This window comes from Hyla sarda, chromosome 10 (genome assembly GCF_029499605.1).
Source record: "Hyla sarda isolate aHylSar1 chromosome 10, aHylSar1.hap1, whole genome shotgun sequence".
In the NCBI taxonomy this organism is placed as follows: Eukaryota; Metazoa; Chordata; class Amphibia; order Anura; family Hylidae; genus Hyla; species Hyla sarda.
The window spans coordinates 118,006,216-118,030,682 of NC_079198.1; the positions used below are offsets into that span (position 1 = coordinate 118,006,216).

A 24,467-nucleotide genomic window follows, 5' to 3' on the forward strand; every position below is an offset into this window, starting at 1 on the left:
ATAGTTCCCCACAATAGGTTGGCAGTATAGTTCCCCACATTAGGTTGGCAGTATAGTTTCCCCACATTAGGTTGGCAGTATAGTTTCCCCACATTAGGTTGGCAGTATAGTTCCCCCCACATTAGGTTGGCAGTATAGTTCCCCCCACATTAGGTTGGCAGTATAGTTCCCCCCACATTAGGTTGGCAGTATAGTTCCCCCCACATTAGGTGCAGTATAGTTCCCCCCACATTAGGTTGGCAGTATAGTTCCCCCCACATTAGGTTGGCAGTATAGTTCCCCCCACATTAGGTTGGCAGTATAGTTCCCCCACATTAGGTAGGCAGTATAGTTCCCCCACATTAGGTTGGCAGTATAGTTCCCCCACATTAGGTTGGCAGTATAGTTCCCCACATTAGGTTGGCAGTATAGTTCCCCACATTAGGTTGGCAGTATAGTCCCCCACATTAGGTTGGCAGTATAGTCCCCCACATTAGGTTGGCAGTATAGTCCCCCACATTAGGTTGGCAGTATAGTCCCCCACATTAGGTTGGCAGTATAGTTCCCCACATTAGGTTGGCAGTATAGTTCCCCACATTAGGTTGGCAGTATAGTTCCCCACACATTAGGTGCAGTATAGTTCCCCCACATTAGGTTGGCAGTATAGTTCCCCCACATTAGGTTGGCAGTATAGTTCCCCCCACATTAGGTTGGCAGTATAGTTCCCCCCACATTAGGTTGGCAGTATAGTTCCCCCCACATTAGGTTGGCAGTATAGTTCCCCCCACATTAGGTGCAGTATAGTTCCCCCACATTAGGTGCAGTATAGTTCCCCCACATTAGGTGCAGTATAGTTCCCCCACATTAGGTTGGCAGTATAGTTCCCCACATTAGGTTGGCAGTATAGTCCCCCACATTAGGTTGGCAGTATAGTCCCCCACATTAGGTTGGCAGTATAGTCCCCCACATTAGGTGCAGTATAGTTCCCCACATTAGGTGCAGTATAGTTCCCCACATTAGGTTGGCAGTATAGTTCCCCACATTAGGTTGGCAGTATAGTTCCCCACATTAGGTTGGCAGTATAGTTCCCCACATTAGGTGCAGTATGTTCCCCCACAGACCTACAGCCTCCAGCCATATACAGTGTATGGCTAGAGGCTGTATGCCTGTGTACTGCCCCACTTCAGTGCTCTGACCACCACTCCTCCGGTCCGGCCATAGCAGTAGGTCCCGGGACCGGAGGAGCGGTGGTCTGAGCACCAAAGCTGACGTGCCGCTGGTCACTTACCATGCTGGCCAGCGCGCGTCTTCCACCTCCATGTTCCCCTCCTCCGCACCTCCACTGCTATGGGCGCAAACATGGGGCGTTTTTAATCTTAACGTGGGGCTACAGAGAGTTGACGGGGATATCCCTGTGTCCCAAAACATCTTTCAGGACACAGGGATGTCTGGGCCGCAAATATATTCATTGGGGGCGCACGCGCTGGATGCATGCGCTGGATGCATTTTTGGCAAGGTTAGATGCCGATACCTTACAAAATCGCGAATATCGGCCAATCTGATAATGGGCTGTCCTGGCATGCTGGGAGTTGTAGTTTGGCAACAGCTGGAAGCACCCTGGTTGGGAAACACTGGGATAAGGGTTTCTGCATCCTATTCGCCATACATGCTATTGATCACCCACCACATTGCCGATCTCTACCCAACAAGGTGGCATCTCTGTAATAAACTACACAACAGGTTTCATTATCCTCATTTGCTGTAGACGTTGAATGTAGAAGTTCACCTTCATAAAATCGGGCCCTTTGTACTGTCTGCCAGGGATTTAGGAGGCACCAGATTGTTCGAGTCTCCATTCTCTGCTACCAACTAGCATATGGAGGAAGCAGCAGGAGTGTGGGCTGCCGGGGTCTGGTCAGAGAATTCCAATAAGAGGCTTTTGATGTCCAATATAACATTTCTGCACTGTGTCACTGCCCTGCCAAGTGCTCCGAGACCGAGACCAACTTTTCTCCTGAATGATGCGGGCGTACTACTGAAGGTGAAAAGTACAGAGTGTGGTACTGTGCTATTAAGCTGGGGTTGGCTCATATCACAGTCTGTTTTATCCCTGAGCCAAATCAATCTACAGAGACTTACAGCAGAGAGGAAATTAGACTTTCAGTGTAGATGTTCTCTAGCTGGATATACAGCAAAGTGGCGGGTACAAAAAGAAGTCTCTGGGAGCATCCCTTACAGCTATCCAACCTGCTCTGTTGTAGCATCTGCTGCTGGGATATCTAATATTCCTGCATATTGTTGCTGAAGGACCCTCTGGCTGCTTCTTTATCACCATGCAGAATGCAATATTCAGTGCCATTATACACTGCACCATGACGTGAAGTATAAAGACCGCAGTTAACCTCACTGCCATACAATTATTGTATTGTAGCAAATCGGATTCTCGACACGCTCAGTAGAGACCTTCTATAGAGAACACCACTCTGGTCTTTCATCCCAACCATCACACAGTTTTAGCGGTATTCCAGGATTTTTTTTTTTTATTTGACTATGCTACAGGGGCTGTAAAGTTAGAGTAGTTCATAATATAGTGTCTGTACCTGTGTGTGACGGTTTTCTTACAATTCTTCAGTGATTTTCACCCCAATATTTATTTTTAACAGCATACAAAATGACTGTTGTCTCAGATTTCTCCCAGGTTGCAATGCGGCCGAGACCTGACATCACTAGTCAGCTAATGACAGGGAACCTGTCTGCTTCAATGGGTGGAGGGATCGCTTGGTGGGAGAGAGATCAATCTGCAACTAATGCAACAACTATAGGCACTCTGATTGAAAACCACAGGTCTTTTGCATGGATGCAGCTCATTTATGTTTCAATGGGTGGGGTGGCTGATATGTGGGAGGGAGGAAAATGGAATTATGGGATTTGTAGGCAAAAGAAGAAAACGCAAACAGGAAATACCAGTTCACAACAAGCTAGCCACAGTGTTATGGTAATCTCACAACATAGCCATTTAGCCCCAAGACAAGCGCAGATCCTGCCTAAGCATGTCCATTACTGTCTGCCAGGTACGTACTAAAATCACCTTATGGTGGTGAACCCCTTTAATCTATCATTTCCAACAATGATCCTTTTATACTGGAGATCATTAATGTTTTGCACCCAACGTATTGTTAGACAACACTCTCTAAGAAATCTAGGTCTATATTCTAGTGCAGGTTGGAAGTGAACATTGGCTGTGCTTGGCCCACTGCACTGTGGGCTGTGTCTGTTTTTGCACCTCAGCCCCATACAAATGAGTGCTCTTGCAAGATGGTCCCATTTTATAGAGAAGTAACCTCAACACTATTTATCGATTGTATCCATGATGATCGTACTTTTCTGGTGGCATCTTCTGAAGCTTCGCAAGTTGTGACAATTCTTTACCACCTTCTTTAATTCAGCCAACCTTCTTTGAGCTTCAGCACACTACTGGTCCTCACAGACTAGAACTGAAAATAAATTTAGGTATAAAGGATTGAAGGAGCTGTCCACATATCATGGAGTAAACGTACAAGAGGTGTCAAAAGTTATTGTCCATGTCTCTGATAAGATCACAGAGCACACATTGTTGTACTCAAAAAAAACTATATTCAAGAGCAATGCTTCCGGCAACAACCATCCGACACAGTCAGCTTTCCATCCCAGGATTGAGTACACCCCACAGTGCTGTCCCTTCAGTGTACAGACATTCCTTCCGAAGCCTGATGAAGGGCTGTTGCCTGAAAAGTTGCTTCTGAACATAATCTATGTCCAGCAATAAAAGTAGATACCTCTTCTAAATTCACTCCAAGGTGTGTCAATTCATCCTGCTTGTAATACATGAGACATCTCGAGTTTTATCATTGGACCCCCCGACACTTTGGCTCATGTCAGAGTCAAACTACCAACATGAAACATCGATGGGCCTATCCTAAGGACGTACGACTAATGGCCCAAAAGGAAAAACCCTCTTCTGTGAGGAAGCCTTCTGTCTATCATTCAGATCGATGGTTGAACGCTCTGGTTTAACGTGCAGTCTTCAGTTACATGCAGTATTGAGTCTTAATGAGCAGGAACAGATTCCTGTAAGTTGTTCTTCTGACGACTTTCAATTAAGAACCACTGTAGTCTTAGACATCGTCAATAGACCGTCACCTTCTACCACTGATAGGCTAGATCAATAACATTCATAGTCAGTAGCTGGGGTGTTCTGCTAAAGGCACACAGAGTGATTAGGACAAAGAAAAATATTCATGTTTTTAAAGAGTATCTACATGTACAACAGTCCCCAATGTAAACCAACCTTTACGAGCAACATTATGAGAGAGGGAAGTAAGCAAATGAATCATGCATTAGTTCCAGATCCATTCTTTAGGGTCTCATGTTTCACAATAGGATTATGTAATATGAGATGTACTCAGTTCTAGGTCTGATGGATCACAAAATGACTCAAAGTTATGGGGAAAATATGTACAAACAAAATACAGATTAAGCAGTGGAGAGTATTGTTTCACTCTGTAGGCATTGGGATAATTCTGAGTTCATACACAAGGCCACTGTGGGCCAATCCTGTATCCCTTTATGCTTCAAATATTATTGCAGCCACTATGGAGGTACTTTCTCTTCTAGATGGAAAATGACAACTGTAATATAGTCCCATGCAGTGGCCCACACAGTGTCCATGAGTCTGTAATATGTAACCATAGTGACTCGATGTGCCGCCGAACATGCTCTGTGCATACGGCTATGTTCAGTGATTTAGTTTATATCATTAGGCAGCAGGTATATCTATCCACCATAAAAGTCTCACACAGCTCAGAAAAGTCTGTAAATTTTTGTATGTTCGTAACGTTCTGTGAAAAGCAACCACAATTTATCCTACAAAGGCTTTGGGTTTTTTGTGCCGAATGTGAAGATTTATGTATATGTTTGATATACAGATTTTATACTGCATATTTGCTTATTTTTTATTTATAACCTTTATTGATCTGTTACTATTCACATTTAGCATCACCAGTCTAGACAGAAAACCAAATCCTACAATAAACTTGTGGCAGATTATTCAGATCCTGTGTACAAATCGGTAATTCATACAGCGGGGCAAACACACACATTAATACCAAGCCGGGATCTATTAAAATTCTAGAATAAGAACCAACTACAGCCAGCAAAGAAAAAAAAAGAAAGGAAAACAAGATAGTTTATTCTTATGTTTATTGTAATGATGACTGATGTGTGCTAATATAGTAGTAGTAATAATGTATCCTCGGCTCATTCACCACAGTGCACCTCTATGTACTTACTGCATTAAGCAGACACAACTATCAAATTAGTCAACAGCAGCTTGTTGACATTTTTCCTGTATGAATATGACTTTTGTACACTACATAAATATAATTAAGAATAAACTGCAAATATAACAAAAACATTAATACATCCAATCTTTGAAGTTGATCCGCACCCCAAAATTCAAGCGCCAAATCACTGAGCTACTACTGGTTCATGAACATCACCCCATCAGTAAAGTCTAGAAAAAGGACTATGAAGAACGAAGATGGCACTCACCAAGTAGCCCTAAAACTTTTATTAATCAGACCCCACGACTCCAAGATGCAGATGGCCGACGGGTCGTTTCACACCACGCAGGGTGCTTACTCGTGACCTCGTAAGAGGTCACGAGTAATCACCCTGCGTGGTGTGAAACAGCCTGTTGGCCATCTGCATCTTTCACTCATGCCGGGAGTCATGATGCACCACTCCCGTGGAGAGCCGGGGCCCCGTACAGGAGATCGCAGGGAGTCCCAGCGGTTGGACCACCCGTGATCTAAAACGTATCCCCTATTCTGCAGATAGGTTTTTCATTATGAGACTTCTCATTTAATGCCTTGACAGTGTGATTTTTAACCCTATGTTAGGGCACCTAACCTTATCGCTAAAACAGAGGCTGCCATAACGTGTGATTCACCCAAAACAAATCCCAAAAGTTTTGGATTCACTAATATCTAAATTTTTAGGTAGCTCTCAATTAATTTGATCAGTTCCAAATTAAATTCACTCATCTCTAGTAATAACCTGCAAAGGGAGCGGTAATGTAGCCCAATAGTGGTTGTCACACGTGGAATTCCAACATCTGTAAGGTCAAGTCACCCGGCCATAGCGCCAGTCGAGCAAACTAAATATAGACAAGGGCAGTTTTAGGGGTAACAAACTGGACAGCTGTCTGGGCTTCCAACTAGTAAACCTTGCAGCCATCAAAGTAAAGTAGATCTTCACTATCCTAAAGCACCAGGGACTATATCATGGCATTGTATGGCAGTATTTGTTACACTGAATGGCATTTTAATTAGGGCACTAAATGACAGTACTACAAGACATAGCAGCAAGATGTGGAAGCAATACGGTAGTACTTCATGGACCCTGTGTGGAGACAATATTTAGGCATTCTATAGTTGCACCACCCTCTCTCCAGCTCAAGCATTTGGTGTATTATCACGGTCCACTTCAAATCATCCATCTGCTCACAGAAGGAAAAGCCTAAAATTCTGGCAAATAAGACCCTTTTGGGACCTAGAAGTCATTGGCCGGCATTATGGCCTTAATATCCCTTATTTTTACACTGCTATCAGATTTCCCAATTGGAAGAAAAAAGGCTCAGGGGCTTATAATTGCAAATTCCATATATTAAAAGAAAATAAAAAGTTGTCCGACGCTGCCAAGGAAATGAGATGTGTTATTAAGTCGGGCACTAGAGGTAATATCACCAAGGACGAGCCAGACAGAATTTCAATTCTGAAACTGACAACACAAATCTTGGAGCAGCAGCTCTCAGCAATGCATGGAAACTTGGCCTGGGGCGACCAAACACCACCTCCATCATCTGATGTCTTTATATTAATAAAAGGAGCATTTCAACCCTCCCGAATACACCCGAATCAGCAACCTGTCTGTGCAAGGGAGAAAACTGAAAGTGGTGGCCAATAAATGTATGCATTTTCCTATAAAAGAGAGCTCTTATAGAAGGGATTGCTACCTTACCGAACACCAATTTGGAATTGATGTGCTATTCTGGAGCACTTTTTATGGGAGGAGGGGAAATTTTGGTTATCTTTTCTAGGGGTAACTGAACAGCCATGCTGCTTAAAGGGGTACTCCACCCCTAGACATCTTATCCCCTATCCAAATAATAGGGGATAAGATGTCTGATCGCGGGGGTCCCGCCGCTGGGGACCCCCGCAATATAGCATGCAGCATCCACTTGTATCTGCTTCCGGCAGCGCTGGAGGTTCTGGCTCCCAACCACGGATACGGAAGATCGTGACTTCAAGACTCCGCCACCGTGTGATGTCACACTCCTCCCCTTCAATGCAAGTCTATGGGAGGGGGCGGAGTGTGGGGCTTGCATTCAGGGGGTAAGATGTCTAAGCGCCGGAGTACCCCGGAGTACCCTGGTAGCAGTGCTGAGGAGCGGGGTGCAGCCTTAGCCAATTATAGTTCATCTCACACTGAACTGCTCTGGGATGTATGTAGCAGTGTGAGGGAGGAAACTCTCCCCTGTATGGATTCAAATGCCGTCACGCCTTTTGGGGAATGCCCCTTCCCAGTCTGTGAATCTGAAAATACAGAGCAATATCAAGGTAGAAAACTAAAATAAAAATATAGGCAGGGGTGGTTAATCATGATAGGGGCAGTGAACTGGGATGATTATAAAATTTAACAAGATCATGAGACGAACTCTTTAAAGAGCGTCTTCCGTTTTGTCTGTCCAACCCACCTCCATTATTATGCTAATGATGGCTGCAGGTGAGGCATTCATTAGCATATTAATGAAGGAGTGGGGCTAACAGAGGCAGGGGAGCAGGGTAAGCTGGCTCCCCGCCTACAATGCGCACTGGATAGCAATACAGTAGAAAGTTTACAGTGTCAGAACTCTGCATATACTAAACAGATTTAAGTAAGTGACCCCTCTTTGCAAAGCTGTTCACCCGCACCATAACCCAATATATTGAATTAAGAGTGGGTGGACAGGGTGTCGGATTCTCTTTAACTATTTATTGAGGGACGGTTTTCAGATAACACAGCATGAGATTAAAATCAGTAAACAGCAGCAGTCACTAGTCATCTCAACCAGAACCCTGGTCCTTCCAATGCTGGTTGAATGCCGAAATAGAACTTTAAAGAAACAAAAGAGGAATGTTCACATATCTGGCACATATTTTGAAATGATTTAAAAAGTTGGGTTTTACAGTAGGAAGTCTCATGCCAAGTTCTGCAGTGGAGACTCCACTGGTTATGGCAATGTGTACAGTCCTATGAAGGATTTGATCAAGGAAAACGTGGCTTTGCTTTTTATGGTAGTCATAGTCCATGTTTTAGATTTAATATCAATTAGAAAATGGAAACTAAACAGATATGGACAAGTAATCCAAATAGCTAAAGAGCCCTAGGTCGGAGACCACTGCTACAATAGAATTAGAATATACGGGAGGATATGGGACCAGATGGATTAGATGGATTGTACTGCATGAACATATCCTTAAAGCATACCTGTCATATCACAGAAAAAAAAAATGCTTCTGTGTGTTACTCACTAGGTCCTGCAGATGCTTTACATGTCTTTTTTATGTCTAGCTTCTGCATTTGGCTCACAAATCCCTGTTTTCCTGCTCACTTATTCTGACATCCACTGCTTAGGAAAGGGAGTGTCCAAGGCAAGCACTGAGCCCGCCCTCACTCGCCATGCATTCACTTCCTTCCTCCTGAGTCTGTTGTGCTAGGTCTCTTCATGCACTCATTGCAGGCTGCTCTGTAACCACCTCCTCTCTGTTTTTATGCTGTAGTCTGATAGGACAGGAGTGAGCACAGAGGAGTGCTGGTCCCACCCTCATTTCCTGGACTTTGTCCCAGCCTGTGCTTCAGCTGGGACAAAGATGATTTAAATTGGCCATTATTTCTACAAAAAGAAGATATCAAAAGTATAGAAGTATATTAAAAAGGTTAATGTTTTGCCAAGATGTACAACGCATAAAAAGTTTTTGATACCGACAGTGCCCATTTAATGATTTTTGTGACTAGTTCGATAAGGTAAACTACACCTACACTACCCTACACATTCATATCACTTTATATAGGTCATCATGGTGGCTTAGTGGATAGCTCGTGTAGAACTAGGACTTTGGGTTTCACTCAGGATAACATCTGTACGGTGTTTATTTGTTTCCCCCTGCATGCTTACAGGTTCCCCAGTTTCTGCTCATACTCCAAAATCATTTAGATAACTTTATGGGCTTCCTATGTTAATGCATGTGTTTAGAGATAGAAATATTCTACACAGAAGTGATGCGGTTGATGGCGAACTCTGTATAGCGCTGCACAACGGGGATAATAAATATCTAGGACACTATACCAATGGCCTTCATTGGAAGGGTTACCACATCATACAAAATGTTTTTTTTTTTTATGGAAGTCCAATGTTAGGTCAACTTGAATTTCTAATGGTTCGAAACTTCTCAGTTCCTTCACAGAATGGATTAAAAAAATTAAATTAAAATAAAAAGTAAAGAGAAAGAAGCTGCGTGAACCAGAATAACTCCAAGCCATCGATAATGGCCTCTCAAGAGCATTGATAATGAGATATTTGCACTAGAACTGTAAGCTACACTGATACTCTTAACTCAGAACAATGGCCCATGCTGTTAACCAGCGTGCGATCTGAAGACTTATGTAGTACACATCCATCCGCGTCTGGACCCTTCTATCAAGACATCAGAGATAAGAAAAGAAGCAACCAAAAAACAGGCTAATTAATTCTCTGAAGGAGCGACCATGTTTGATGCCCCCATATTAACATTACAGTCATGTCTTTAATTTGCTGAAGCTACAGAAGCACTTGAAGGGCTTCGCTTAAAAAATATGCAGCTGATAAATGGGCCCTGTCCATGCTGATTTGAGCTCTGACCGAAATTAGAATTCGGATACATGCTGACTCCAGCCAAAAAAATTAAAGTCTCACACTGCTCTGTAATATCTGCTAGAGACATTACTGTCCAGATCAACGCAAGAGATAACTTTGTATTTCAGCAATAGCCACTTCAATGGGCTTTCAACTTCCAGAGTTCTAGTACATTGAAGGAAGTAGACCGACTCCTACACTTTAGAAAACTAACTAAAAAGCTGACATTGCTACTGAAGTCAATGGTTGGAGGCTTGGACATATTTACTAGTTTGGGGAAAAAACATGAGAGAAGATCGATGTTTAGTTCTTAAATAGATCTAGCAAATATACAGGATTACAGACATGTGTTTGCTTACTTACTGTCCAACCCGTCCATAAGTTGCATCTAGTAACACAAATCTGCTTCACTGAAATGGATGGGGCAGAACTGCAATTCCAAGCACATCGTCTTCCAGATGGACCAGCCATGGTTATGTCATCATTTGTCAAAAGCAAGTGGGTGTGTCTCAGACTACCAAAGCACACTATGCATAGAGTAGTATGAAGATCTGGTGGTCAATCGGGAGAGCTGTGAATGGAACGAAGCATGGCAGCAATGAAACGCCTACTTTTTCATGGGTAACGCTAGAAAAATTAGCTATATGATGGGCGACCAAGAACCAAGCTTTACAGGGGATGTAATAGGTGGCACCAATGGCCGGGCATAGTGATGAATACTGTTCATCGTCCCAGGTAGTGCTGGGCATGAGCAATTTTCTTGCCTACAATTGGGTCTATGAGCGATCTCAACCAGTCTATGGCTTTCTCGGTTTACTATGCATTGACCCTTTTTATCTAACAAGCATGTAGAGATGGTGGAAGCATTGCACAATGAAGAATAAGGTCACTGTGATGTAGATTATAACTAGTCAATATTTTCAATGCAAGTTCAATGTAGTAATATGTCGGCACTTCCGTAGAATCTGCGGTGGTGCACGAGGTAGGGTAAAGCCACAGGTAGAAGAAAGAGGATACCCAGCACTCACCAGTAATGCACAGTGAAGATTTATTATGCCATATTGTGGTACAAGGACGTGTTTCGGCATGGGAGCCTTCCTCAGCTGTCTGCCTATAGGCAGACAGCTGAGGAAGGCTCCCATGCCGAAACATGTCCGTATACCACACTATGGCATAATAAATCTTCACTGTGCATCACTGGCGAGTGCTGGGTATCATCTTTCTTCTACCTGTGGCTTTACCCTACATCACCAGTGATGCACAGTGAAGATTTATTATGCAATATTGTGATACAAGGACGTGTTTCGGCATGGGAGCCTTCCTCAGCTGTCCGCCTATAGGCAGACAGCTGAGGAAGGCTCCCATGCCGAAACATGTCCGTAAACCACACTATGGCATAATAAATCTTCACTGTGCATCACTGGTGAGTGCTGGGTATCATCTTTCTTCTACCTGAATCTTTTCAATGCAAACACAAAGTAAAATAAGTTCAGAAATGTCTATCATGGTTTTGGTTTTCACAGCAAGAGGCTTCCACATCTAATACAAAAAAAACAGCCTAAATGCAAAAAAAAAATCTACATTAGGATGGCCATTTTACAGCCCAACAGTGGTAACCTGGCAGCTGACAGCTCATAAAGAAGGGATCCGACCTGCCCTTCTGCTCAGACAAATGTTTACATATCGCGGTACAAGGTCAGGACGCTATATGCCTCTCGGATTATCTGTCTGCAAAGCTCAGATGGGTAAACACACAATAAAGTATAATACCCTCAGACGTACTATGATCTCCTCATATACCATGACGGCCCTTATCAGTGACTCATGTCCGGCATCAGTGTTCCCTCTCCATTCCAGAAACCAGAATAAATATTTTATTTCTGGAGATTCATAACCTTCAGGGATTCAAAATGAAATCTTTACGGATGCATATATTATTTCATTAAAACCCTTTTCGGGTGTGTGGTATAGGGCATATCTAGATGACATCCACCACATGTGATGAATAGTTGGATTAAGGTGCAATTAGATATAAATTGGGCACAGCGGCGGCCATTGCTTGCGATGGTGAATGGCTGACAGATATTTGCCATTGGTATGGTGTGATTATTTATTGTAGAATTTTTTTTTTTATTATTATACTTTAGTTTGGCTTGGCATTTTGAGAGTCAGATTAAATCTACCCATCGTGGCCAATCTTAAAAGGTGTAGTCTCAAATGGGGACAAAGTCTGTTCATGTGCCCTATTTAGGCATGTGGATGTCTTTGTAAACTCCTGTCTGTGACAAAACCAGGTAGTGTCGTGTAAGAGTGGACCTTGCCTGTTTACACTAGTAGGCGGTTAGAGGAGACAACTTCATTTAAAAGGGGTTGGTTGTTTTACTGACCCTTACACCTTTACTAGCTGTGTGGACGGCAGCCATAACAACTTTTCCCCCATACTTCTGAACATGGGTCAAATGTTCATGTGTCCTGAATGGAGTGGTAAACTACTGTCAAACATATCTGGTAGTGGCTTATCTCCCCAAAAACTTACTGGGTCACGCAGTTCAAATCTGGAGATTGGTTTGGGGCAAAGTGCTGGTCAGCAGAGAGTCCTCTGGTGTGGGTCTGAGGAGGTAATCTGATTCCTTGAGGAGACCACCATGCATGGTTGTCAACATAATCGTATATTTGCCAAACAGTGGCATGGGTAGATGGGCGCAGCACATAATACCCTTGGCCAAATACACAAGCGTAAATAGAATGCAGCAGGTTGCGGAAGGGGCGGAGCCTGAACACAATGGTGGTTTTCAGCCTGATTATCCGCGTTTAGACCCTTTATGGAGGGTGCTGCAGAACGCTGGCACACATTACAGACATACATGTCCCTGACAGTCTGGAACACCTTTTACTATCAATCTGACAAGGTCTACCTACTGAGATTTCAAAAAACTGAAAACACATGATTCAAGAATTACTGAACGGGAACACATAATGGACTGTGTGAACTTGCTTTCAGGTTAGAAGCAAGAACAATGTTTGCCTATTTTCATGCCACGTCTCGTGTTCAAAGTACAAAGAGGAAGAGATACTTTACCATCCATACAGGCCTGTCTATATCCTAATGTCCAATCCTTTTCTCCCTAAGAATCATCTGTCAGAGGAGCCTTGGGAGGTCTCCATATACACTAGATTGTTGTAGATTGTTGGCCATTCCAGTCAAAAACAGTGGGTTTGGCTGACTTTTTACTAATGTATATAGGGGCCTTAAGAAATGTGGGTATGCAATGGCAATTTGGGTAGCTCTATCTTGGTCAGCCCTCTCGTTTAACAAAGATAAAATATATAAATAATCCTATAAACACATGTGGGGACGCATTGATACTACACATGGTGGCATAGTTAGGTGGGCAGTAAAATTTTAAAGGACATGTTTCTGCCTCCTCGGAGCTGGCATAGGGACTCAATGCTCCCATGGGGGTGGGGGGGTGGTGGGGGGGTGGGTAGTATTTAAAGTCGTTCTTTAGTTCCACCTAATTTTGATTTCCTGAAGATCAATGTTTGACTCCCTACAGTCTGAAGTGGGTCTGAGGAGGTAATAGGGTTCCTTGAGGAAGCCACCAAGCATGGTTGTCAACATAATCGCAGGGCATTAACCCTCTACCCTAAGCCAGCCAAGGAACACCTGGGATCTACCAACTCTTGCCCAAGCTCCTCCCCTTGAGTCCGGCCCCCACCCCTTTTTCTGGGAGCGCTGACAGCTACATTGCCAAGAACTCATGGGAGTTTTAGAGGCCATGTTTATAAAAGTGGAAAAATACTTTACAACCTATTCCAGAACACAAATAAATTCTAATGTATTATCAAAAACACATACAATAATAAAAAAATAAAGTTACTAAAACAACTACTGTGCTCCTTATTACCCTCAAACGTGTGTTTTTTTTTTTTTTTTTTAGAGCTTTATATATACATGCACCTAGACACCTTCCCTCCAACTAGTCCTTAACAGTCTGTATAATTCACTTAAGGGTTAGTAACCTGCACAAATTCTTACTGAATTTAATAAATATATTATGCAGTGACAATAAGGTCACATTTACCCTTTTAGCAAACATTTGTCCCAACTATATAATCCCCTGCAACACTGGCCAACACGTAATCTGGCAAGAATTAAAACAGCATCTGTCTATGAAAGGCACCCGGGGAGACGTCAGGACTGACCACACAGATTGTATAAATTCAGCTTATAGAAGGGCTCCAAAATGTGCAGAACGGATACAGAAGAAATGTCAAAAAATAAAATAAAGAATAAAATAAAGCATATAAATAAAGTGTAAAATAGTCAGGTAAACAGGTAAAAAAAATTTTTTTTTATTTATTTTTTTATTACTATTGATTGTAGAGGAAAAACTACAAAATCCATCTTGTATATTGAATATGTTTTGCTACTACAGTTATTCCACTAATACATTTGAATATTTACTGTAAATGTATATTTGACTTTAAGAGAAAAAACCCAAAAGGGCAAATTAACCTAACTGCATAAATCCTGCATAAAATATTTATTTTAAAAATGTATAGACTGAATGTATATGGATTCAATGAAATTATAAAAAAAAATTTTTATAAATAAAAAAAGGTGATAATGGGAACTTTAAAAACAAACAAGCAAACCAAAAACTCTAAAAAATTTCAAACTGCTTTAAGTAGCACGGGGAGCATCAAGTGAACTGTGAATATTGCAGCGTGAATAATAAAACAGTAGCATGGGTAGATGTGCGCAGCAGATAATACCCTTGGCCAAATACACTTAAGCGTGAATAGAATGCAGCAGGTGGTGGGAGGGGCGGAGCTTGAACACAATGGTGGTTTTCAGCTTGATTACCCGGGTTCAGACCCTTTATAGGGGGTGCTGCAGAATGCTGGCACACATTACAGACATGCATGTCCCTGGCAGTCTGGAACACAATTTAAGCCTTTTACTATGAATCCAACAAGGTTTTGTTGTTCTTCATCTCTACTAAGATGTCAGAAAACTGAAAATACAGGATTCAAGAATTACTGTTTGGGAACACTTAATGGACTGTGTGAACTTGTTTCAGCAAGAATATAATAATATATATATATATATATATATATATATACACACACACATACACACACACAAACACACAACACAGACAAAGTGAGAGGAAAAAGAAAAAAACATGGGAGAGAAAAAAGAAAAAGTGTAGATACAGTAAGAAAGTAAGTGAGAGGCAGAGAGATTGAGACAAAAAGACAAAGAGGGAGAGAAAGAGCAAACGCAAAACAGCTAAAAAAAGAGCGAGACAGAACTAGAACTAGACAGAGCGCGCCACAGAGAGCGAAAGAGAGCAAGACAAAGAATGAGAGAGACAGCGCGAGACAAAGAACGAGAGCGTAAGCCAGAGTGAGCAAGAGAGAGCCAGAGTGAGCGAGAGAGCCAGAGTGAGCAAGAGAGAGCCAGAGTGAGCAAGAGAGAGCCAGAGTGAGCAAGAGAGAGCCAGAGTGAGCAAGAGAGAGCCAGAGTGAGCAAGAGAGAGCCAGGGTGAGCAAAAGAGCAAGATATACATAGATAAAAGGAGGAGGAACAGAGACAGCATGAAAGACAAAGGAAGAGAGAGCTTGAGAGACTGCAAAATAAAGAGAAAGAAATATGGAGGAAAGTGTTAATGAGAGGGGGAGAGAGGTATAAAGGGATAAAACAGGAGAGAATTATAAGTGAGGGAGAGAATGAGTGTGTAGAACTATAAACATATGGAGGGAATACAGGAAAGCTATAGAGAGCAGGAGGTCAGCGATGAAGAGTGATGGCCGACCGTAAAGTCAGAAAATGTAATAGAGAGAACGATAAACAGGAGAGTTTCTGTGAGCAGGTGGTAAACATACCAGAGGAGAAATGGCATTTATGGCCTGTGACTTGTGTTGTGCCATGCTTGGCATAAGAGGGTGGCCTGAATTTTTTCTCCAGCCCTTATACCAGAGCTCAATGCATCTGTGGCATGACTATGCTTACCCAGGTTACATCCCCTCTAATCCAAAAAATGACAAAAATACATCTAAATATCAACATGAATGATTCACAATGAATGCTGCGTTCCACAAGCATCATGAAAAACATCAAAACAATAGTCATGTCAGTGAAATAACGGACAATACAATATAGAACCAATGGGGCAGACAATACAATACACTAGAGCCAAGAGATGATATAAAAGTCACCAATCCAATTACTTCCATGGAGACTGGCCCGGCAGTGCACCAACTATCGGACTCTTGGACACTTGTCCAGCCATGAATCAGGGACCCCCCCCCCCCCGCAAAACTGAAGGTTTCCCTAGGAAAAGCTGGAAGAATCCAATGCTACTTACAACCATTCGTGTATTTGTCTTGCATTTGTAGCGTACCAGATCTGCTGAGCTTCATGTTGCCATACTCCAGACCTGCGGAGAAGCAATAAGGACCAATATGTTAGTTTCAGTCATCAGTGATCATTTACATATAAATCTAGTGAATAATGTAATGAGTCGCTTCATGCTACTAGATACTAATTATTGCGCTAAGTTCAAAAAAACGGAAAATAAAAATTATCAAGGTTTGACAACAGAAAAGTTAGTTGTGCTAAAAAATTGTGGAAAAACAAAGAAAATGCGATTTTTTTCTTCACAAAAATAAGGTTGGCTCAAACATTTGCAACTTTTTCCCCACACGTTTTCTCGTGTCAAGCATGGATACATTTGTCCCAATACAGTTACGACCAGAAATGTGCCAAATTCATTAAAAGGGCAAAAAACTCTTCGAGAAATTTCTAGTAAAAAATTATTGCAAATAAACTGGATGCAAACTATGATGGATGTTTATAAAGTTTCCACTCTTAAAGGAGTTCTCTAAGCTAAAACTTTTAACCCCCGCTGTGCCCGGGCTGTAAAACTATACATAATAAACTTTCACTTACCTGCCTACGATCCCCCGTTGTTCCGATAACGCCGTCCCGTTCTCCGGTCCCGGTCTCTTCCACTTCCTGCGGGTTGGTGACTTCACTCTGCGCTCAGCCTATCAGCGGCCGCAGCAATGTCCCGTCACGGCCGCTGAGCGCAGAGTGAAGTCACCGACCCGCAGGAAATGGAAGAGACCGGGACCGGAGACCGGGACGGCGATATCGGAACAATGGGGGATTGTTGGCAGGTAAGTGAAAGTTTATTATGTATAGTTTTACAGCCCGGGCACAGTGGGTGATAAAAGATTTCAGTTGGAGAACTCCTTTAACTTATATACAGCAAGACAAATTCCATAGCCACACGAACCATTTCCAACGAAAGTATTAAAGTGCTGACATTTAAATGTCCCTTTCTTAGTGTTTATTACTATTGTACTGAAGTCTGTCAAGTCAGAGGCAAATGGGGTCACGTGCCATTTTGGTCATGTAACCTGCATGACACAGAAAAATGTTGTTTCATTGGCCCAGCTGCCATGGGAAGTGTCCAGGAGGTTCTGGTTAGGTGCACGGAGCTCCCTGTTTTGACTTTTTTCCCCAGCTCAATTGTCTCAATCATGATTGACAGCTCTAGCTTCCAATCAGGAGACCAAAAAATGTGTCTAACCTACCTGAGAAGAGGGGCTAGGGAAGTTCTCTTGAGGTTCTCCTTAGGAAAATGCTCCTTATTGAGAAGAGTCTGTCTCATGGACATTTCCCGTAGCTGTGGCCAGGAGATTAAAGGGGTTCTCCAGGGAAATATATATATATATATAAAAGCTCCAAAGCCACCAAACTACCTGGATATGTTCCCTTTAAACCATCCTGCCTGATATGCATAGCTCCTGTGGACCCTGTTGTCTTTCCTGGCTTCTTGATATTCTTTGCGATCCTTCCCTCCCCTTGCCTACATCTCCAGCAATCATTGCAGCTCTGTTCTGCCAGCCAGCTCACTCTCAGAGCAGCCCCCACCCTCCTACTCAGAGAAAAAGAAAGTTCAGTGTCTGATTGCCTAAGGCTGCACACACCTCCCAGTTCTCAGCACTAAAGAGATGACTCATCAGTGCAGGGCAGAAACCACATGGTCTGTGTCTCTCAGCAGGGTGGGAGCAGCTTTCAGAGAGGCATTTGAACAGAGACAGAGTGGATGGCTGGATGAGGTCCTTCCTTCACATCATGCATGTAAGTGACAACCAAAGGGGGGAAACTGCTTAATATAGGTAATGAATGATATTTAGACAATTTATTAGGCTGATGAGAGGGAAAGGATTGGCTATGGTTTTAGTTTCCTGGAGTCCCCCTTTATGCAACATTTTTCAGACTCATGCAAGTTGTACGACTGAGAAACCAAGTATTATTCCCTTCTAAAACAAGTACACTTTAATAAACCAACATGGGTTCGGCAAATGCCAAGTTAGTGTTTCCCAACCAGGTTGCCTCCAGCAGTTGTAAAATTACAATACCCAGCATGCTGAAGTAAATGCTGAGGAGTTGTAGTCTTGCAACTGCTGGAGGCACCCTGGTTGGGAAACACTTTCCTAAATAATAATAGGGGCACGGAGGAAACATAAAAAGCCTGATGTTCACCTAGCCCTGTCCCCATAAGTTTGCTGCTAATGCCGCTCTTCTCCGTGTGGTCCACCTGACTTTTCCTGCTCAGCTAATAAGTGGCTGTAGTGGTGTCATGTGTCCGGCCAGTGATTGGCTGAGCAGGAAGGTCCTGAACGTGCCATGAGACACAGGACTGCATGAAGGAGAACGGGATCTGTGGCAGGGACCAGGGCTAGGTAAACATCAGGTTTTTTTGTGTTTTTTTTTTTTTTTTTTATGATTCCCCTGTGCCCCAGCACAACAATAATGGGGAGATGTGACTTGGGGGTGTGGACATGACCTGGGGGTAGGGTTGCAACCTGGTTGGTATTTTACTGGCACAGCCGGTATTTTGGCCACCCTGCCGGTATCTTTATATTAAAAATACCGGCAATGCAATGGCCGGCATTTATCCAACCAATCCTCCAACTCACGGAATGTTGCACCATATCCTATACCAGTGTTTCCCAACCAGAGCGCCTCCAGCTGTTGCAAAACTGCAACTCCCAGCATGCCCGGACAGCCGTTGGCTGTCCGGGCATGCTGGGAGTTGTAGTTTTGCAACAGCTGGAGGCAACCCTGGTTGGGAAACACTGACCTATACTATATACTACTATATAGTCCAACATGCTGGGAGTTGTAGTTTTCATTTGGTGGCAGTTGCTGAGCCACAGGCTGTATCAGGGCATGCTGGGAGTTGTAGTTAGTAACTGCAACTCTCGAATTTAATGCAAAAAAAACGATCAAAAAGTCACTTCAAAACAAAAATGGTACTGTTAAAAACTGCAGATTGGGGCACAATAAATGAGCCCCGTAGAAGGAGAAATAAAAAAGTTATAGGGGTCAGAATAGGACAACATTTCCCCAACATATGTGTATCCTGTGATGTCACGCATTTATAATTAATTATGCAAATTAGCATGGCTAGTATTTTTTGGGGCCGGAAGGATGGCAACCCTACCTGGTGGAGTGGACGTGAAATGGGGGAGATTGTACATGAAATAGAGGGATTTCGTCATTTGTTTATTATATCAAAAATGCAATATTTAAAGGGGTATTCCGGGCAAAAAAAAAAAAAACATTTTTATATCAACTGGCTCCAGAAAGTTAAACAGATTTGTAAATTACTTCTATTAAAAAAAATCTTAATCCTTTCAATAATTATCAGCTGCTGAAGTTGAGTTGTTGTTTTCTGTCTGGCAACAGTGCTCTCTGCTGACATCTCTGCTTGTCTCGGGAACTGCACAGAGTAGAAGAGGTTTGCTATGGGGGATTTGCATCTAAACTGGGCGGTTCCCGAGACACGTGTCATCAGAGAGCGCTTAGACAGAAAAGAACAACTCAACCAACTTCAGCAGCTCATAAGTACTGAAAGGATTAAGATTTTTTAATAGAAATAATTTACAAATCTGTTTAACTTTCTGGAGCCAGTTGATATATAAAAAAGTTTTTCCTGGATAACTCTTTAACTCTATAATTGCAATCGCACTTTACCAAAATGGTGCAGCCATAATTCATTACGATGGATAGATGCTCCAATGTAGGAATTTGACAGCGCATCGCAAATTATTGACATTTTGGGTTAAGTTGCACTTTTCGAACTAATGTTATCACATAAGATGCTTCTATGACCTTCCCATAAGGCGCTGAACAATTCCCTATTGTTCCCTTGTTTTTCTGCAGATAACCGCTACTTCCTATTGCTATGAATTAGGATAGCGTTCAGCACAGTAGACACGAGGAATGGTGGAGCACACGCAAGTAAGTCATCCGCAGCAACGCTATTCCTTTACTGGATTCATCATGGCTGCAAAGATGTAGAAGAAGCCCGATACGTTCATGTGTCATGTCATACTCCGCTTCATTCCCTGGTAACAAACTACTGTACGCAGTGCTGAATGGGGAGCGGAACAAAAGGGATCCGAGCGCGGATGAGAAGGTTTGTTTCCTGTAGCAGAGTGGATGGTTCGTTTTGCTGGGATTAAGCCAGATGCAAATGTTGCCTCTCTGAAACGCAGCGTATCTGACGGTTTACTCTGGCACTACTTCCCCATCCTCAGCGACTCCCATAGAATATCAATGAGGCCTCATAAAAGAGCCTGTCACAGATCTCTGGATTCCGGTCCAATGCCCAGGATATCAAGGCCCGGGCCAAAAAATAAAGAGGTAAATCGTAATAGCGCTGACTGCAGGGTACATTCATGCAAATTCATGAAAAGTTTCCTAACTGCAGTGTACCGCCCCTCCCCACCCAACCTTGAATAATGGAGTATTCCCATCTTAAAGACGACCAGTGGCCAACCTCCCCAAAAATCAGATTGCATTATCATTACATAGCTCAGGTTGCCCTGATCAAACACTTCTTTACAGTTTCTCAATAAGCCATCTTGTTCCTGAGATATGAGAGTTTATATTATAACAATTTAGGGAGTCAGATGGGCGTAAATTAAATTAAATTTAAACTTTTTAGATGATTGGAGGGATAATACAGTCAAGGGTCATGGGGGATCTGCAGAAGCAGCGGGAAATACGCTGCGTATCCCTCGCTCACCATACACACAGGGCTTTCTGGCAGTAGCCCTGTGTGTGCAGTGAGTTTTGGAGGCGGAGCCGCGCGTCACAGTCACGCCGGTGTGAGGTGTTTTTTTGCGCCCCCGTAGATCCATGCGTCGGACGCATGGATCTACGGGGGCGCAAAAAACCACCTCACACCGGCATACGACCCCGCCTCCAAAACTCACTGCACACACAGGGCTGCCGCCGGAAAGCCTTGTGTGTATGGTGAGCGAGGGATACGCAGCGTATTCCCTGCTGCAGCTGCAGATTTTGCACAGCGTGAAATACGCTGCGTATTCGTCAAGTGGGAACGTACCCTTAGACTGTATAATCCCTCCCATCACCTGATAGTCACTCCCATTTTTCAAATTCAATTCATGCCCATCTGACTATATTGGCATACAAATTATAAACCCTGATATCTAAGGAACAAAAGGGCATATCAAGAAACTGTAAAAAGGTTTCTGATCAGGGCATCCTACACAATTTAATGACCAAAAAAACTAATTTTGGGGGGTTGAAGATTGTCTTTAGAAAAACATGGCTGCTTTCTTTAAAACAAGCAGACAGGTGTAGCACCATTTATAGGGAAAGAAAAAGAAACCTAATTTTACTCATCATGGACAGACATTTTAAGCAATGATGGCATGCCCATAGTAAGTGAGGATCCCTTTTATGGAATACACCCCCCACCCCTTATGGAAGAACAAATGGTCTCAGCCAGAGACGTAATTTGTAGCTACTGGGCTACAATACAAAACGTGTAACAGAGCCCTATGTCTAGCATGTGCCATTTTTGAAAGGGTTAGGCTGGGTCCACACTACGTTTTGTCCCATACGGGAGCGCATACGGCAGGGGGGAGCTAAAAGCTCGCGCTCCCGTATGTGACCGTATGCGCTCCCGTATGTCATTCATTTCAATGAGCCGGCCGGAGTGAAACGTTCGGTCCGGTCGGCTCATTTTTGCGCCGTATGCGCTTTTACAACCGGACCTAAAACTGTGGTCAACCACGGTTTTAGGTCCGGTTGTAAAAGCGCATACGGCGCAAAAATGAGCCGACCGAACGTTTCACTCCGGTCGGCTCATTGAAGTGAATGGCATACGGGAGCGCATACGGTCACATACGGGAGCGCGAGCTTTTAGCTCCCCCCTGCCGTATGCGCTCCCGTATGGGACAAAACGTAGTGTGGACCCAGCTTATCCGGGAATAGAAAAAGAGAGATAATTTCTTTCAAAAAAAAACACCACCATCCCTGTTCTCAGGTTGTCTGTGGTATTACAACTTGGCTCCATTTAATTCCATGGAACGGAGCTGAATTACCACACACAACCTGAGGACAGGGGTGGTGCAGCCTTTGGAAGAAAGCAGATCTGTTTTTGGATAACCCCTGATATTAGTGTCTTCTTATGGGGCAGAGCCAACCTGGGAACCCCGGGCAGAGACGACCTGGGAGCCCCGGGCAGAGCAGACCTGGGAGCCCCGGGCAGAGCAGACCTGGGAGCCCCGGGCAGAGCAGACCTGGGAGCCCCGGGCAGAGCAGACCTGGGAGCCCCGGGCAGAGCAGACCTGGGAGCCCCCGGGCAGAGCAGACCTGGGAGCCCCCGGGCAGAGCAGACCTGGGAGCCCCGGGCAGAGCAGACCTGGGAGCCCCGGGCAGAGCAGACCTGGGAGCCCCGGGCAGAGCAGACCTGGGAGCCCCGGGCAGAGCAGACCTGGGAGCCCCGGGCAGAGCAGACCTGGGAGCCCCGGGCAGAGCAGACCTGGGAGCCCCCGGGCAGAGCAGACCTGGGAGCCCCGGGCAGAGCAGACCTGGGAGCCCCGGGCAGAGCAGACCTGGGAGCCCCGGGCAGAGCAGACCTGGGAGCCCCGGGCAGAGCAGACCTGGGAGCCCCGGGCAGAGCAGACCTGGGAGCCCCGGGCAGAGCAGACCTGGGAGCCCCGGGCAGAGCAGACCTGGGAGCCCCGGGCAGAGCAGACCTGGGAGCCCCGGGCAGAGCAGACTTATATAGTATATGGACATCATGTAAGGCCAGTGGCTTGGGAATAAGAATGGTAGCAAAGTTTACTGTTTATCTAGGACAGTGTTTTTCAACCATGGTGCCTGCAGCTGTTGCAAAACTACAACGCCCAGCATGCCCAGACAGCCTTTGGCTGTCTGGGCATGCTGGGAGTTGTAGTTTTGCAACAGCTGGAGGCACCGCAGAAGGGAAACACTGATCTAGGAAGTGGTACTAAAATAACTCATATTGAAAGAATGTATATTTACTGAAAAATTATTTGGATTTTAGAGGGGAATCTGCGCATTTCTACCCTGTAACTTCTGCAGCTGTTAATATAGTTCCCTGCACATCCTGTTATTCAGTGGCCCCCAGAGGATTAACCTTACATAATCCCATTCCCTAATGAGTCAAAGAAGAAAATAAACTGTCAATAAACTGAACGACATAATTGCATTATTACAGTCTTACAGCTGAAACACTAATTTCGCATAGACCGATGCCGCAGATAGCTCTGCATAATCCTGGCAAATCGCGTTCTGATAATAGCCGGCAATTTTGGTAATGCAATTCAGATTGTTCTTATGAAAAAAGGGAAATGGATTAAAACATCTTCAGGAAAAAAAAAAAGTAAAATTTAACCGACCTTCAATAACGGGACGCAAACAATTATAGGACTGAAGAATACCGCGGCCATTTAACAATCCCAGACTACCGTACTTTCTAAAAACACATTCACAGACATATTCAGGCGCCCAATAATCTTGACCATAGTAAGACATTTCAGGGGTGTAAATAAATAAATATATATATATATATATATATATATATATATATATATATATTTGTCAAAAACTGCCTTCCGACAGTTGATAATTTGCCGACATATGTAAGGCCGCATATTTATAAAATTAAGCTGTAAAGCTATGTTCACATGGCCAAATTTCCGAGCGGAACCCAGCGGAAAAATTCAGCTGAGACATTTAGTTGCAGCAGAGTCTCACTGTTTTCATTGGGATTCTGATGCGCCATGCACACAGAAGAATTTCTGTGCTAAAAAAAAAAATTTAATCACGTCAATTCTCTCTGCCAAATACGCTAGGAAATGCATTGCCGTCTATGGAAACAGCATTTTCAAATGGTCTTAGTGCATATTCTGCCGATGTCCGCTAGGGATCGATCATCATCGATTTTTTTAGGGCCGATACCGATAATCTGTGGAGGTTAAGGCCGATAGCCGATGATTTATACCGATATTGCGGTATAAACATTATCGGCTATTTAACCCCTTAACAGAAGTAATTTACAAATCTGTTTAATTTTCTGGAGCCAGATATATATATATATATATATATATATATATATATATATATATATATATATATAAACTT

General features: G+C 43.5%; 1 protein-coding gene across 5 annotated transcripts in view; it reads right to left on the reverse strand.

The window, feature by feature from the left end:
• Positions 1-24,467, reverse strand: part of KAZN (kazrin, periplakin interacting protein) — a 563,135-nt gene that overhangs the window by 117,344 nt on the left and 421,324 nt on the right. For all 5 annotated transcript variants that reach the window (XM_056544094.1, XM_056544093.1, XM_056544097.1 and 2 more), the window contains one exon: positions 16,330-16,401. In XM_056544094.1, the coding sequence (XP_056400069.1) occupies positions 16,330-16,401 (72 nt within the window). The remainder of the gene's footprint in view (positions 1-16,329; positions 16,402-24,467) is intronic.